The 16,298-nt window shown below is 38.8% G+C and overlaps 1 protein-coding gene across 3 annotated transcripts in view; it reads right to left on the bottom strand.

The window, feature by feature from the left end:
- The window catches only part of CHD7 (chromodomain helicase DNA binding protein 7), a 274,681-nt gene that overhangs the window by 66,837 nt on the left and 191,546 nt on the right, over positions 1-16,298 (bottom strand). For all 3 annotated transcript variants that reach the window (XM_075549703.1, XM_075549705.1, XM_075549704.1), the window contains exon 7: positions 9,417-9,472. In XM_075549703.1, coding sequence (XP_075405818.1) covers positions 9,417-9,472 — 56 coding nt within the window. The remainder of the gene's footprint in view (positions 1-9,416; positions 9,473-16,298) is intronic.

Below are 16,298 nucleotides of genomic sequence, written 5' to 3'. Positions count from 1 at the left end.
CTCAAATTCTAACTTGTAATTTCCAAATTTGCTTCTATAATCAGATGTAATGATAAAAATAATGTAACTACTGGATCAACGAAAGGCACCTCTGCCATTAGAATGTATCTCGGGTGCAGGGCAAACACCTTTAAAAGATCATTGTTGTGGCTATGTGCTAAGACAGGCACTGAAGAAAATGGGGCCAACCGTGGTCTTCATCCTGTGACACTGGCTGAAAATTTTAGCCAATTACTCCACTTTCAGCCCCTGATAATAACCCACCCTGGAGGCTTTCTGAGAAGAGCAGTCGAAGAGGAAGTGAAAAGACTAAACAAGAACTGCAAGGGCTTAGTAGATGTAAAGGTATTTCTTACTGGGGGAATAGCATTTAAAAGGAGCCTTGGTAGATCAGTGGGTTATACACTGGGCTTTTAACCACAAGGGAACAGGTGTGAAACCACCAGTTGCTCCTTGAGGGAAAGTTAAGACAGTTCTACAAGGTTGCTACAAGTTGGAATTGACTCGGTGGCAGTGGGAGAATTGAAAATGTCAGGAAAATGTCAGTGACAAAGCAATAAACTGATAATAAACATATTATGAGAAATTATCTGAAACAGGCCTTGCAAACAACACAGCAATGGTTATGAAGGGGAGCTGAGCTGCTCAGTGTTCTGTTGAACCTGAGGTACTGTGAGTTGGAATCAACTTGACAGCGCCCAACAAAAATGATGACTTTAGAAAGTATATTTTCATTTTAAATACCATTTGTCTCCAAACAAAGTGAGATATTTATACCCCATCCTGATAAAGTCCATAAAAAAGGTAGTCAAGGGGAAAAAAAAGAAATTAAGGAATATACCACTGTTCATATTGATGTCAAATATTAACAAATACAATGATACACATTGAGAAGATAACATGTCAAAACCAAGTAGGATTTAGTCCAAACCTTAGGAAATCTATTTTAAAAACCCACTCAGTATTAATAAATCTAACAAGAAAAATTACACAGATATTTCCAGAAATGCTAAGAAAGCCATTGATAAAATATATTGGAGATTTTAGAAACGCAGAAAAATAGGAATTGATAGGTAGTTTAATACACCACAAAAAACATATAGATGTTCGTCTTAAAATTAAAATTTTACTAAAATGAAATACTTAGAGACTTTTGGCCACTAAGCTCATACACAAAGCAAGGATGCCTTCTGTCTCCACTACTATTCAATATTGCTTTCTAAGTATCAGTCAAATGCAGCTCATTTACAGAAAAAAATTAAGAAACATAATTGAAAAATAAGAAGCAAAACTACCTCTATTTACAGACAAAATTATCATGCACCTGAACAAAGAAATACTTAGAAACTGAATTGAAACAATAATTATAAATATAACAGGATATACAAGTAATATGCACACATCAACAGCATTCATGTACACAAACAATAACCAGTTATAAAGTATTAGGAAAAACCCTCACATTATCAACAAAGATAAAATACTGAGACTATTTAATATTTAATAAGGAATATATTAACACTTATATTTTTAAAGGCACAAAAGTAGACATGAACACATAGAAAGATAGTCCCTGCTTTTGAATAGCATGCATAACTTATCACCAAAAATTAATAATTTTATAAATTGAACAAAATCCATATAAAAACATAATTAGGCCCCTTAATGTAACAAGCAAGTTAAGATTGAATTTCATATATATAAATAAGCACAAGATTTATGCATATTAAGTGGATACCCCACCAAAAACCCCAGATTTTATATAAACTTTTTTACAATACCACCTTATCACCTTTAAAGTACTCTCCATTACACCTAATTCATTTGTCAAATCTGTGATTCCATTCTTGGAAACAGCTTTCAAACACATCTGTTTGGATGACTGACAGCACCTCCCTCGTATTTTTTTTCATTTCTTCCACATTGTCAAATCGCTGTCCTTTCATGTATGTCCCTCTTCATTCATGGAAACAAAAAGAAGTTGCATGGAGTGAGGTCAGGTGAGTCAAGTGCATGGAGCAAGAGGGGCATTCTGGGTTCTTTTTGCCCCAAACTGGCGCACTGAGACGGCTGCGTGAGCAGGTGCATTGTCGTAGACGCAAAACCATTCCCCTATCTGCCATGAATCAGGCCGTTTTTAAGTACACATTGTTATGCAGTCTTTTCAGAACCTCTAAACAGAAAGCTTGATTAATGGTCTGACCTGGTGGAACAAACTCCAAATGCACTACAAGTCCACATTTTGGTCGGATCATGAAGCTGACGGACGTCCAGAACAAGGTTTGTCACCATTCAACATTTCACCTTTTTTGAATTGAGAAAACCATGCATATACTTGAGATGTTCCCAAAGAGCGGTCCCTGTAAGCTGTGTTCATCACGACAATTTCTGTGGCATTTTTCCAGAACAGGAAACAAAATGTCATAGCCACACACTGTTCCCTTAAATCAACCATCACAAAAAATGAGGTTCAAGAGAAAACGGTTTTTATGAAAAAATTCACTGTGATGAGAGAGACACTTCCCAGGCGATGTCAATGGGTGTGCTAACACAGAACTAGTTGTTCTATGCTCGCCTAGCAGGAAAAAGGCATACTCAGAAAGCCCTGCTGGGACCAGCGCAGTCCTGGCTTTGGGGGGGTCCCCCCTCTTAAATAATGAAATCGTGGCACAAACAATGGCATAGGTAATACAAACTTACTAGGACAATCTGGATTGAGCACATACTAAACTACACTATCAGTTCCTGTAAAGGAAAGAAGGCCTCTCGGCGACACAGCAGTCGGTGACAATGTTGGGCTGATAGCCATGAGGTCGGCACCTGCAGAGGACCTGCAGCATGATCTTTAGGAGAAAGACGCGCTCTGATCCCTTACAGAGTTCAGCCTCGGAACCCACAGGGGGATTCCACCCTGTCCTACATGGCATCGACCCAATGGCAGTGAGCTTCTTGTTTGTTTTGTTTTGAATGAGCATAATAATGTGAATACATAAGTAGAAAGATTAATCAAAGGAAAAAAATGAAGTATAGAAATATGCAAATAAATATCTCATTTTAGTTCATGATAAAGTGACATTGTCAAGTCATTGGTGCAAAGAGAAGATCTTTTAATAATGGTGTCAAACAATAGATAATTATTTGAAAAAGAAAATTAGACTCCTAGTTTATACCACACATAAACACCAAATAAATTGGGCATGTAAAGGTAAAATATGAAGCTATGAAAGTACTGAAAAAAACCTGGGCAAATTTTCCCTTAGTGTGGGCACAATCATCAAACCACACCCACTGCAATCTCATAGATTCCAACTCATGGTGGCTCCACATAGGTTTTCCAGGACTATAAACCTTTAATGGACAGACAGCCTCATCTTTCTCCCAAGGAGCAGCTGGTGCATTGGAACTACCAAAGTTGCATTTAACAGGCTGATGACAAACCCACAGCATCACAAGGGAACCAAAAGGGCCAATGAGTCAGTGCTGACCAAGAGTGACCCCTGTGGGTTTCTGGCACTGCAGCTGTTAAGTGAATGTAAGCCCACTCTTTCTCTGGCACCGGGGATAGAGAAATGTTTTCTCACTAAAGGGACAGCAAAAAAGACCACAAAACATTTAGAATGTAATAAATCCCACAAATAAGTCAAATGTCAACTGAAACTTTGAAAATATATTTAACACATAACACATATATAGATATAATATCCACGCGGAAAGATGGTCAACCTTATTCATAGAAGAGCAATGTTAATTCAAATGACACTGAGAGACAATTTTTCAGCAAAAATGAAAAAGTAAAACAACATGCTCTGTTGGAAAGGCTGTGCAGAAATAGGTGCTCCCATGCCTTGTGGGTGGGAATTCCAAACTGCTACAAATTATGGCATGGAATTTATCAAGAAGTAATAAAACTATATAGGCAATAACCTTTCAATCTCTGAACAAAAATGCATAGGCATACAACAGTTATCATAGTCCCCACAAAAATACATGGATATGTAGGTAAATACATATACAAGTATATGTATGGGAAGGCAAACATGATGACAAGCACATGCATATAGAGGCCTAAGTAGTATACACACGCGCATGCACACACAAGAGGTACAGATCTTGAGAAATGTGCGACTGGTTTACAGAAATAAAAGGCTTAAGATCCTGCGGTGAAGTAGCTTCATGGTTCACGAGTTAGAGGAGCGGCTATGGATCGATGACCATATCCTTATTGTTTATAAATCCTGATTTGTGGTAACCTGTTGTAACTTCCCTTACATTATGGTTAGGTGCCATCAAGTCAGTTCCAATCCAGAACCACCTTATGTAGTACAGAATGAAACACTGCCTGGTTTGGTGCTGTTCTCACAATTGTGACTATGCTTGAGACCACTGAGGCAGCCACTGTGTCAATCCATCCCAAGTGCCTTCTTCTCTTTCATTGTCCCTTGCCTTGACCAAATATGATGCCTTTCTCCACGGAGTGGTCTCTCCCAACACGTCCAAAGTATGTAAATGAATCTCACCATCCTACTAAGGAGCACTCCAGCTGTGCTTCTTCCAAGACAGATTTGTTTGTCCTTTTAGCATTCTATGGAATTTTCAATGTTCTTCTCCGACACAGTTCAAACTCACTGATTCTTCTTCAATCTTGTTATTCAATGCCCAACTTGGCATATGAACCAAGTGAAAATAACAAGGTTCACATCCTTGCTCTTCAATTCTCTAAGGATGTTGTGGTAGTTATATAATCTGTTGCCAATTTGAGACTTAAGAGAGAAGGGGTGGAGTTTAGTTTGTCAATCAGGTAAGAGCTCCATGACCTTATTTGGAGGTGTTAAGGAGATAAATAGCTCGCTACAGGGGGAACACACACTCACTCCCTGTGAGATATTTCTGAAGACAAGACACCTGGAGCTGAAGGAACAACGTGGAGACCCCTGTCAGCATTGCAAGGCTTGCACCATCACTGGATCCACAAGACTTTCCACCCATGGCCTGTGATCTTCCTGCACTTGATGTCTTTACATGTGTCTTGTGAGTCCTCTGAAGAGGACTTTATAGATTGGTATCGGACATATGGGCTAATATCAGGCTTATGGACTTGATCTGAACTGGGATGTTTCCTCAATATAGAACTGTTCTTTTATATAAAGCTCTTTCTATACCCATATGAGTACCTCTGGATTTATTTATCTAGTCAACCCTGATTAACACAGAGATCTTCTTGTGCAGCAGATTTACCGAATGCAACACATCTTTTGTCTCTTGAATGAGGTTTCCATAAGCACTAATTATGAATCCAAGGAGGCAAAATTCTTGGCAGCTTTAATCTTTTCTCCATCTATCATGATGTTACCTTTTGATTCATTTGTAAGGATTTGGGTTCTTTTTGACTGAGTTGTAAAGCCTACTGAAGGTTGCAATCCTTGATCTTCATCAGCAAGTGCTTCCAATTCTCCTCACTTTCAGGAAGCAAGGTTGTTTCCTTATAACCCCCCTCAATTTTTAGTTCTATGTGGCCATTGCAATGAGACAATGCCCAATGCACTGTTGTGAGAGGAACGGTTGGTAAGGATGGAAAATGAAGGCCTGTCCGATCTTTCTGCCTCAGGGCAGTAGGCATTGGATGGGTGAGCAGCTGGATGTTCCTCTGTTGTGTCACCAGGAGGTCAGATGCATCCCCTGCACCATTTTCATAGACCCTGACATAGTTCATAAAGATAATGTTTGACACCAACTTTGGTTTAGTAGCATTTAAAGTCTTAAGAGCTTATGAAAAATCATCTAAGATAGAACTGTTAGTCTTTACTCACCTGAAGCAAAAGAGAACAAAGGTATGAAAGACACTGAAAAGAAGAAACTAGTCCACAGGACTAATAGCTCACATAAACCACAGCTTCTTCTAACATGAGACTAAAAGAACTAGATTGTGCCCAGCCTCCACTACTGACTGTTCTGATTAGCGACATACTAGAAATTCCCAGAGGAAAATAGGGAGTAAGATTCAAATCTTAAAATGGACAAGCCCTGTTCATAAAAACCCTGAGACAATTACTCTCAGATAGTAATGGTACCAAAGCTAATACTAAAGGTCACCTTTCAGCCAAATAATAGAGTGGCTGATAAAATTTAAAAACATAATCTGTGAGTAATATGTTCCTTTAAATAATAAATTGTGTGAGACCGCCTGGTCGACAATTACCCAAAAGCAAAGAGGCAAAGGTGTGGAGTGAGGGGGTAGGGGTTGGCAGGGCTAGATCAACAAAAATCGAAGACAAGTCCTATAATTTGATGGCAAGAGAATAGAGTGGTTTTTAAAAAAAGGAAATGCAAAAGTGTATTATTAAGGTTTGTATTTTTTTAATGTAGGGAGCCCTGGTGGCACTGTGTGCTAAGTGCTGAACTCCTAAGTCCAGATCAACAGTTCAATTCCACCAACAGGTCGATTCCACCCAGGAAGAGAGATGAGGTTATCTGTTTTCCACCCATATTTACAGCTTCTGACACCATCTCAGGACTTGAGGTGACTTGATGGAAGGAGGCACATATTAATTCATGTACACATACATGTATATTGATAATTTATAAACGTGAAACAAAATGAAGTCAACAAGGATGGGGAGGGGGCTAAAAGGGAACACAAATAGTGATCACATGTATGTGCATATGGATACAGAGACAGAAAAACAAAACAATGTGGTAAAATGTTAGCATTTGTGGAATCTGGATAAAAGATGGGAATTCTGTGCAATTTCATGTAACTCTGATAGTACACCAAAATTGTTGTTGTTGTTGTTGTTAGGTGCCATCAAGCTGGTTCCAATGTACAGCAACTGTGAGTAGTAGAATGAAGGACTGCCTGTTCTTGGGTTGGAACCCACTGTGGCCAGCACTGGGTCAATCATCTTGTTAAGTGCCTTCAATTTCTACATCATCCCTCTATTTCACCAAGCACGATGTCCTTTTCTCCAGGAACTGGCCTTTCCTGCTAACATGTCCAAGGTACATGAGATGAAGTCTCGCCATCCTTGCTTCTAAGGAGCATTCTAGCTGCATTTATTCCAATCCATCAAAAGTGAAGGTTTGAATAAAAATTAAATTTCTTTAGATGTCAAAATAATCAAACAGGAAAGCTATTTTTCAGGACTGTTTGGGCCTCATGTCCAAAGCCTGATAGTGGACAGTACCTCTACTGCTTCAGCAGTGCTGTCTGGTCAGGAGGAACCGCAGCCTCCACTGCCATACTAGTCCACACCTCTGTCAGTAGCATCGTTTCCCGGCACTGAAGCCCTCACTTAAGTTTGACTTCTGAATCCGCACCAGGAGCTTTCTACCGCTAGCGCTTTCGGCGGGCCGATCCCTACCAGTCCTCTCCACTATCCTTACATGGTTCTATGAAATCGCATATTATATACAATTTCCGCTCGGCATGAATAAATCCTATTCAGAGGACAAAATGGCAGTGTCAACAAACATTTACTGAGCAGCTTTTGGGGGGAGGGTAGGTGGTGGTCATGCTGTTTCACTCTGCGTTCTACTGTGTAAAACAGCGGTTCTCAACCTTCCCAATGCCGCAACCCTTTCATACAGTTCCTCATGTTGTGGTGACCCCCAACCATAAAATGATTTTCATTGCTACTGCATAACTGTAAGTTTGCTACTGTTATGAATTGGGCGACCCCTGGGAACGGTCATTCAACCCCCAAAGGGGTCGCAACCCACAGGTTGACAACCGCTGGTGTAGAGGTTTTGCTCACAAAACTTCTTTGGAAGTACATTCATTTATTAACATGGTACCAGCTACAGAGACACAGAATGACAGAAGCCATCATGCCCTGTAATTAAATTTCCAGTTCTAAGGTTCCATGTTCTAATTCAATTAGCTAAAATACTTGAAATTTTGTTTTAAGGGGAACATTAAAAGATTTAACTTTTACACTACCAGTGAATTTTCTTAACCTAGTTCTGTAGTTGCTATGAAGGTAAGAAAATGGCCTCAATCTTCTTCAGTAAGATTATTGTTCCTTGACTATGTTGGCTCATCAAAATCACCCAGTATTTGCTACAGTCGTTACTGAGCCTTTGCAGAGTTTTGCTGTGTTAGGTAATTCCTAACCAAATTTTTCACAGATTAGTGAAAATAATTTCCTAGGGTATGAAAACTGTGTTCTAACATTATCTTCCACGCTTCTTTTGGCATATTTTGCAAAATTATTTTAAAGATATTAAATAAGAGTATACTATCTCTATATGCAGACCTATGTCACTGAGATATATACAAAAGTATAGACCAATAAGAAATCTTTCATACTGAGTCCAAACATGCTTACATTTGAGGTGAGGAACCCAAAACCCAATAAAGCAGTGGAATCTACTGAAAGCAGTAGAATCTACTGCTCTTGATTCGATATTAGTGCTTCCTCATAAACCAAACCAAAGAGCGGATTCTTAAGCAAAGGGTGTGGCCATCATGAAAAGGGACAAGAAAGGCTCAGAATCTAGAATATGAATAGACTCCCAGTCTAACAAAAACATCAAAATAGTACATAGTCTTCATGGACGCAGACACAGTTTCCAGACCTGTTCATAAATATGATGAATTTAGATGGTGAAAAATGAGAGTAGCACGGTTAGCAATAGTCAAAAGATTTAGTCAAGCATGACAAGAGCATCAGAAAACTTTAACAGTTGCCTCTAGTAATTTTCCCATGCCTCTTCTGTGGTGAAGTATGTGTACACTGGATACCGGTCCCAGATCTACAATGCAGAACCCTCAAAAATCAATTCAGGGGTCCCCAATTAAGTCCTTAAAAAGCTATGCAATTAAAATTCACAGTTCATAGAGAGATTAGAAACAAAAGACTTATATACAAAATTCCAGCTCCGTGGAGTTTCAAACCCCAGGATAACCTTGATTTTCCCAGTCTCTATCTGATGGTGGAGCTCTTAATGTAAACGCAGACAGATGCTGGTTGGGATGACGCTCCACAGATTAAACACTAGCCCAATTTGGTTAGCCAAATAGTATTTTACTCATTATTCTATTATTATATGGCTTTTGGACCTCTCTAAATAGAATTGCTTGGTCTTATAAAATGTCAGTCATCGTGTATATCAATTATGCCTTTATCAGAAAAGTAAATTCATAAAATATCAAACATATCAAAGCTTGTAGGAAATGGTCTTCAAGTCACTAAATAATCACTACAAATTCTCCCAGGGCCAAAATATATTTTTTTTAGTTTTACCAATTTTATTATGATAAATATACATGTGATAAATTATTCAACATTTCATCATTTTCACATGTACAACTCAATATTAGTTTATCATGTTCAATCAATACCATTAGCTATCCAGTACTTTGAAAACCTACCCCCATTTTTAGAAGAAGTTTTTTAAAAAAATCACCATTTACTTACAAGTTTTTATATTTCACATAGAATTCCTCAACTTCTACCTCCTCTCCAGATTCCGTCTGTAACAAAAGAGAATTTCAGGCACGCGCTTAAAACCATCTACTAGAATATTTCAAAAGTAACCATTTAGTCCCAAGCATGACACAAGCAGTGTGGGAGGTTTTCTTGCAGATGCATATGTGACAAAGTGGGTGGGAGGCAGGGAGAGGAGCCCAGCATCCTTAGCCATACATATTACAACTTCGAAGACATGAATCATTTTAACTCCTCCCTAACCACATGCAGCTTCATTCACAACAATCTGACCCCAAATTTGGCTTTCTGCCAAACCCACAGTGTTAAGTAGACGCCAAGTGTACCATTTTCTCAGGCAGTAGTCAATTAGCGACTGCTCTCCTGAATGCCATATGTATTATTGTTGGCTGCCTCGTGGCAACTTTACATTGTGGGTTTTGTAATGTTTTAAAAATATTTAAAAGACAATTATTCTTTCATATACTTAATAACTCTAAACAAGATACTATATAAAACCCAACCTTGCTCTTAGCTGTCATTTCAGCTCACCGCTATTCGCAGCTTTAGAACCCATCAATGGCACAATTAAATCTCCCAGACAAAATATCTCACACGCACAGCAGCCAAGTGAAATTAACACTACAAATATTAAAGGGGTAAAATTGTTATACTTGTCAGCCAAGTCAAGAATTTTCAATGGGAAGACTTGTTTGTAGCCTCTGCCCGTGATCCTACCTCCTACCCTAGTATATTCACAAGGTAATGTTCATAAGATATTTTCAGAATCTCTTTCAATGAATTTTTTTCCTCTTTTAGCTTGGGGGTATTAAACAAGATGTATAAGTAATTTTCTTCTGGAAGAGTTGATCAGATAAATCAGGGATAAAAGCCATAAATACTATTTACAGATGTTTTGGGATTGCTTTTATATCCTTACACTGAGTGCCTCTGAACTGCCTCAGAGACGTGTGGAAGAAAATAAAGGCAAGCAGAAACACGGCAGAGACCGTACAAAAGAGCAAAGACTTTTTGTTGGATAACAAACTGGCATAGGATCTGTTCAAAAAGATTACTCACTCTTTCCTTCAATCTCAAACCTTCGGATTACTGTCAAGGATGACAGACTTAAGGTTTTTTAAAACTCTCAGTGGTACCAGATAAACCGTACGTAATTTTAAATAGTTTTCCCATCTCCCTGGCCACTCCTAAGAAGAATACAGAGATTTAGGAGTGCAGTCAATAGACATAGCTGGTTTTGCCCAATGGTTGTTGTTAGATGCACTCAAGCCTGTTCCGATTCAGAGTGACCCTGTGTACGACAGCAAGCGCACTCCCTTGGTCTTGCTCCGTCTCACAAATATTGCCGCGTCGGCACTCATTGTTGCAACCACACTTTCAATTCATCTCTTCAGGAAGGGTCTTCTGGTTTTGCATTATGGATCTTATAAAAGGGCTGCAACCCTGCTTTTTTAATCAATACATGCAGATAACCATCTACCTATGTTCCAAACTTCTGCCCTTGTCCAATACAGAAGACATGTTTGTTGGATGCCTTTAAGAACCAATAACATAAAGGTGGAAGGAGTTTACGGAAAAATTCTAGTACATTTTGGTGACAACCTAGTCAGGTCTCCAGCTCACAATTACATTATCTTTTAATTCCAATTTTCTATGAACTTTTTGAAGCTCCATCAAAATATGCTATTTCTCCTGATCTTGAACATTTTAGCAGCTACTTCAAAATATAACGTCTATATAGAGAACTAGAGATTCCAAGATAAAGAAGAAAAATAACATTTTTAAAATGACCAGGAAAATGGAAAGCAAGGACAGGACTAGATCTTTGATGCTTCTGTAATCATGGGACAGACTGTCTGACTGGTACAAAGGATTAAGTGCTCAGGAAGATGGGTCTGAGGGTCTCCTTCCTTGGAAACCCTCTGGAGCAGATCTATTCTGTACACATGGATCGCTGTAAGTCAGAACAGAATCAACAGCAAACTCAAGAGTTAGAATGGAACTCAAAATTTAGTTTCCACTATTTTGGCATATTTCTTTAGAGACCTGGAGGTGTGATGGGCTAAGAATCAAACTGCTAACCACAAAGTCATCTGTTTGAATCCACCAATCACCTGGCAGGAGAAAGATGAAGCAATCTACTCTTTCAAGGACTTAATGTCTCAGAAACCCAAAGGGCTACCATGTCCTATAAGGTTGCTATGGGTCAGAATAAACTTGAAGTCTATGAGTTTGCTTTATTTATTTTGTATTAGTTATTTCTGAGGTAGTTGTGGTAGTTACATAATCTCGTGAAGGGGTGGGTGAAGGGTCTAGCCTCGTAAGCGTGAAGAAGTAGAGTCTAGCCTGTCAATCAGTCATAGCCTGATGATGCCTCCTTGTGGGCATGGCCTTCTTCTGAGGATTCTGGGAACTACCCTGTCTCTCTGTTTTACCTTCCTATTGACAAGCCACATGGACCCACACTGATAGCAGCCAGAGCCCTGGAGGTATGTCCAGTGACGTTGGATCCACAAGAATTTGCACCCACTGGTCTGTGATCTTCCTGAATTCTACATCCCTGCAATGTGACAGCAGGAGTCTGAAGAGTGATTCATGGACTAGTATTGGACTTATGGTCTGATATTGGACTTGTGGACTTGATCGGGACTGGGTTGAGAAGTTTTCTTAACATATAATTACTCTTGATATAAAGCTTTCTTATAGACATGAGTGTCTCTGAATTTGCTTCTCTAGTTAACTCAGACGAACACAGTAGTGATGAGTCAACCAACGTTATTATTTCTATGTTCTGTCATTTCCTGATTTCCTGCTTCATGATTTTTTTCTCTCCTATTCCTTTCTATTTCATTCTAAATGGTCTCACCATATCATGGTCTCTTAATAGGTACCAATGCACAACTTTTTAACAAGAGTTAATTTTCACTCTTTCACAATTATGTTGCTATAGAGACTTGGCTCTTCTAGCATCAACAGTCTATTCCAATTCTTCATTGAAACCAATTTGCTTGTGGTGATTCTTCTAGAAACCTACCACAAACCTATCAATCCTGAGTGTCTCAAGCTGTCCAAGAGGAAAATAATGGGTCCTGAGATCTAATTTAGTACCTGGAGGTGGTACAAAACTATACCAGGGCCTATTTATTTTGAGTGTCCTGAAAAATAACACATTTTATCAAAAGGACCACACAGACCATCACGACTGTCTTGCCCAAACTATTTTTCTTCCTCCGTGTATGTAAATATGACCATGTGTATCTCTCTTGGTACAATACATAAAGTGTATGATTTGTAACCACTCAGGCACACCAATAAATCTCTGAATGGTAATGGGACCAGTTTCAGGTAATAGTGAAAAACAGCACCAACACACCGGCAAAACCTTCAGAGGCCTTCCAGAAATGGCAGCACCCTTGAACGAATGAGCCAGAACACCAATCTCACATAAGAAACACTCAAACTTATTTCTTGAACAGTTATCATTAAATTTGAGACTTTTAGATCAACTGAATATACTCAGTACTAAAGGTCTCAGAACCATCTTTTCATTAGACTACAGAAAGGGTCTATGGAAACCTCTATTACTAGTGAAGGATGAGCCATGGTGTAATAGAAGAAACTGAACTCCAAACAGGGCATTTGTCCCACTGTTCACATGAACCAAAATCCTTCATTACACCAAAACACAGACTCTTGGAATCTGAAACAGCCACCCGACAAAGCATAATCTTTGTGACCTAAAAGAAGGAATGACTGTCATATTAGAGAAATCAACCTCAACTATGGAGCAGGAGAGGGAACGTTCGCCAAGTAAATGCACTAAAGGTCACGAGAGCGCCTCATTACAGAGCAGTTAGGAATCCGCTCTCCCTGTGGCCCAGCACATCGTGTATTTGACCAGAGATGCCAAATCACACTGCTCTTAGGGAGAAAATGTGGACTTCGTGCTACATGACACTGCGTTGTGCCTTCATTACTCTCTTAATTACTGGATTCAACTAAAGAGGATTAAAACAAACACCTTGAAATTTAAAATAAATGTTATTTAAAATAAAATGCTATTATGTAAAAAAAAGAGAATTTGGGGGGAAATAATCAGAAATCACTTTTAAAACTATTCTTGATTTATAGGTGGCTCAAAGTAGAAAGAGTTAACAGATGACGCCACAGGGAAAACATGAAAAAAATTAACCCTAATATGTTCTAAAAGACAATGTGTATTTTTACCTGGAACTCAAATATATGCATCAACTCTGTCCTTGCCACTGGGTATCATGCACCTTAATTTGCTTTTGGAGCAACATAAATGCCCAAACGATCCTTATTTAAGACAAAATGCTAAATTAGGGAATTCTGCCAGGGGAGCTATGGGTTTCCACAACTACATCATATCGGACTTTCCTTCTCAAGCTGCAACAATGACTCGATCCAATGTGAAAACCATCGCGTCCCAGTCATGTGCCGCACTGCGAACAGGCAGTCAATTGTTACAGTGCTGTCAGGGGAGGTAAAGTTACTCTCTCACAGTCATTCTGAAATATTCATGGTAATAGGAAACAGAACAGCAGGTATAACTAGATCCCCCCTCCCCCAAAAAAGTCTCAGTTTACCTTTTGTTTCTACTTGTGACACTTTCCACCAATGCCATTAAAACTGATAAGGAACCATACTGAGAGCATACGTCATTCAAAAAGTCCTTTCTAAAGTTATTTTATGACTCCCTTATAGAAATACTAGTAAGACAAGTAATCCAGTAAACTCCAACTTTTTGCTTAGCTTATTTTAAATTATACTTTAAAGTATACTTCACCTCTCAAGAATTTTTCCATTTAATTTCTCCATCGTCAAATAACCAACACAACAAATACCCCACCCTCCTGTATAGTCACAATGGGTTTTAAATCTCCTATAATAAGATAAACTTAGATGTAAATAGTAATATCTATTTCTCTATCATGGGCATCTATCATTAAACAGTAGTTCAAAACAAATAAAAAAACCATTCAAAGTGGGCAAAACAGAGGGAAAAAAGCAATACTCTTCATAATGCAAAGTCTAAGTAATTATTCCCTGAATCATAAAGCTATATATAATATGAACCACTGCTCGTCTGCCAGGTTGTTGTACTGTGTTAGTTTGTGTGTTGCTCTTGTGCAGGAAGCTATGTCACTGGTATTTCAATTGCCAGCAGGATCACCAATGTGAATGAGCTTCTACACGAAGCACAGATGATAGAAGAGCTCAGCACCCCATGTCAGATGAAGGAGCCGTTTGAACTTTTTGCATAGCTTTGAACCCTTTTCCGAGACAGTGCTGGAGGTTGAGCCCTTTAAATTGTAAGCCACTCAAAATGTGACAGAGCAGGAGCTGATTTCTCAGAGCAGAGTTGACCGTGGTGAAGTTAAGTCCAGTAAAGTCAGTGGGAGTGGAGTCTTCGGGATCTTCTCTTGCTGATAAGGCACTACGCACGGTAAGAAGAGACAACTACAAACATCTGCTAATGATCATCACTTTGAATGTATGAAGTATAAAGCTAGGAAAATTGGGAGTAGTAAAAAACGAAACGGACCTCAAAACGACTGCTATCCTTGTCATTATGAACTGAAATCCCCTGAGGCTGGCCCTTTGGAATAAAGAAACCATGATTTACTATGACAGGAATAACACAATCCTGAGGAACGGCATGGCATCACTGTCAAAAAGGACTTGCAGAATGAATCATGAAGTACAGTGCTATCTGGGATAGGTTTAAATCTATCCACTTTCAAGGAAGTCCAGCCAAGGCAACTATCATTCATATTTATGCACCAACCAGAAAAAGGCAGTGATTAAGAAACTGAAGTACTCTACCAACCACTTGACTTGAAAACTGATCATACATGCAATCAAGATACATGGATAATTACTGGTGATTGGAATGCAAAAGTTGAAAAGAAAAAACAAAGGAACAGTAGTTGGAAAATAATAGACTGTGATAGAAATAAAGCTAGGAATCGCATGCTAAAATTTTGCACAGGTAAAGACTTGTTCATAGCAAATATCTTTTTCTCCATACTACAGGCATGACTGACTGTACACATGGGCTTCTCCAGATGAAATACCCAGAAAACATATTGATGACATCTGTGGGAAGAGACGATGGAGAAGCTCTCAATATCAGCAGCTAAAACCAGTCCAGGGGCTGCTGCGGAACAGATAATCAATGGTACATATGTAAATTCAGGTTAAAAGTGAGGAAAATGTTACATATCCACAAGAGCCCAAATACAACCTAGAGTCAACCCTACTTGAATTTTGAGAACATCCCAAGAACAGATTTGACACATTGAACTCTGGTGACAGAGGAACTGATGAGTTGGGAATAACATTAATGAAGAAAGCAAAAGGTCATTCAAAACAAGAAAGAAGGACAAGATCAAAGTGGATGTCAGAAGGGACTCTGGAACTTAAACATAAAGTAGGTAATGCAAGCATAAGAAATGAAGTCAAAGAGCCGAACAGAAAATATCAAAGTGCAGCTTGAAAAGACAAAGCCACATATTACAATGAAAGGTGCAAAGACCTAGAATTAGGAAAACAAATGGGAAGAACACATTCAGCATATCTTCAACTGAAAGGATTCAAGCCTCGAGTTGTAATCTTAAAAGGTTCTATGAGTTTTAAAACAGTGAATGATGCAAGAAGCATCAGGAGAATATGAAAAGAAAACACAAAGTCACTTTACCATAAAGAAATAGTCAACAAAGACATGTACATGCAAATATATATAGGAGGATGGGGAAATAGATCTATGTGTCTATATTTATAGGTCAAGTATTAAGGTGGCGGAAGGACCTTGGGCCTCTACTCAAA

Source organism: Tenrec ecaudatus, chromosome 5, assembly GCF_050624435.1.
Source record: "Tenrec ecaudatus isolate mTenEca1 chromosome 5, mTenEca1.hap1, whole genome shotgun sequence".
Lineage (NCBI taxonomy): Eukaryota > Metazoa > Chordata > Mammalia > Afrosoricida > Tenrecidae > Tenrec > Tenrec ecaudatus.
Note: the sequence above shows the minus strand (reverse complement) of the source record. Positions and strands in the feature narration are given on the sequence as shown.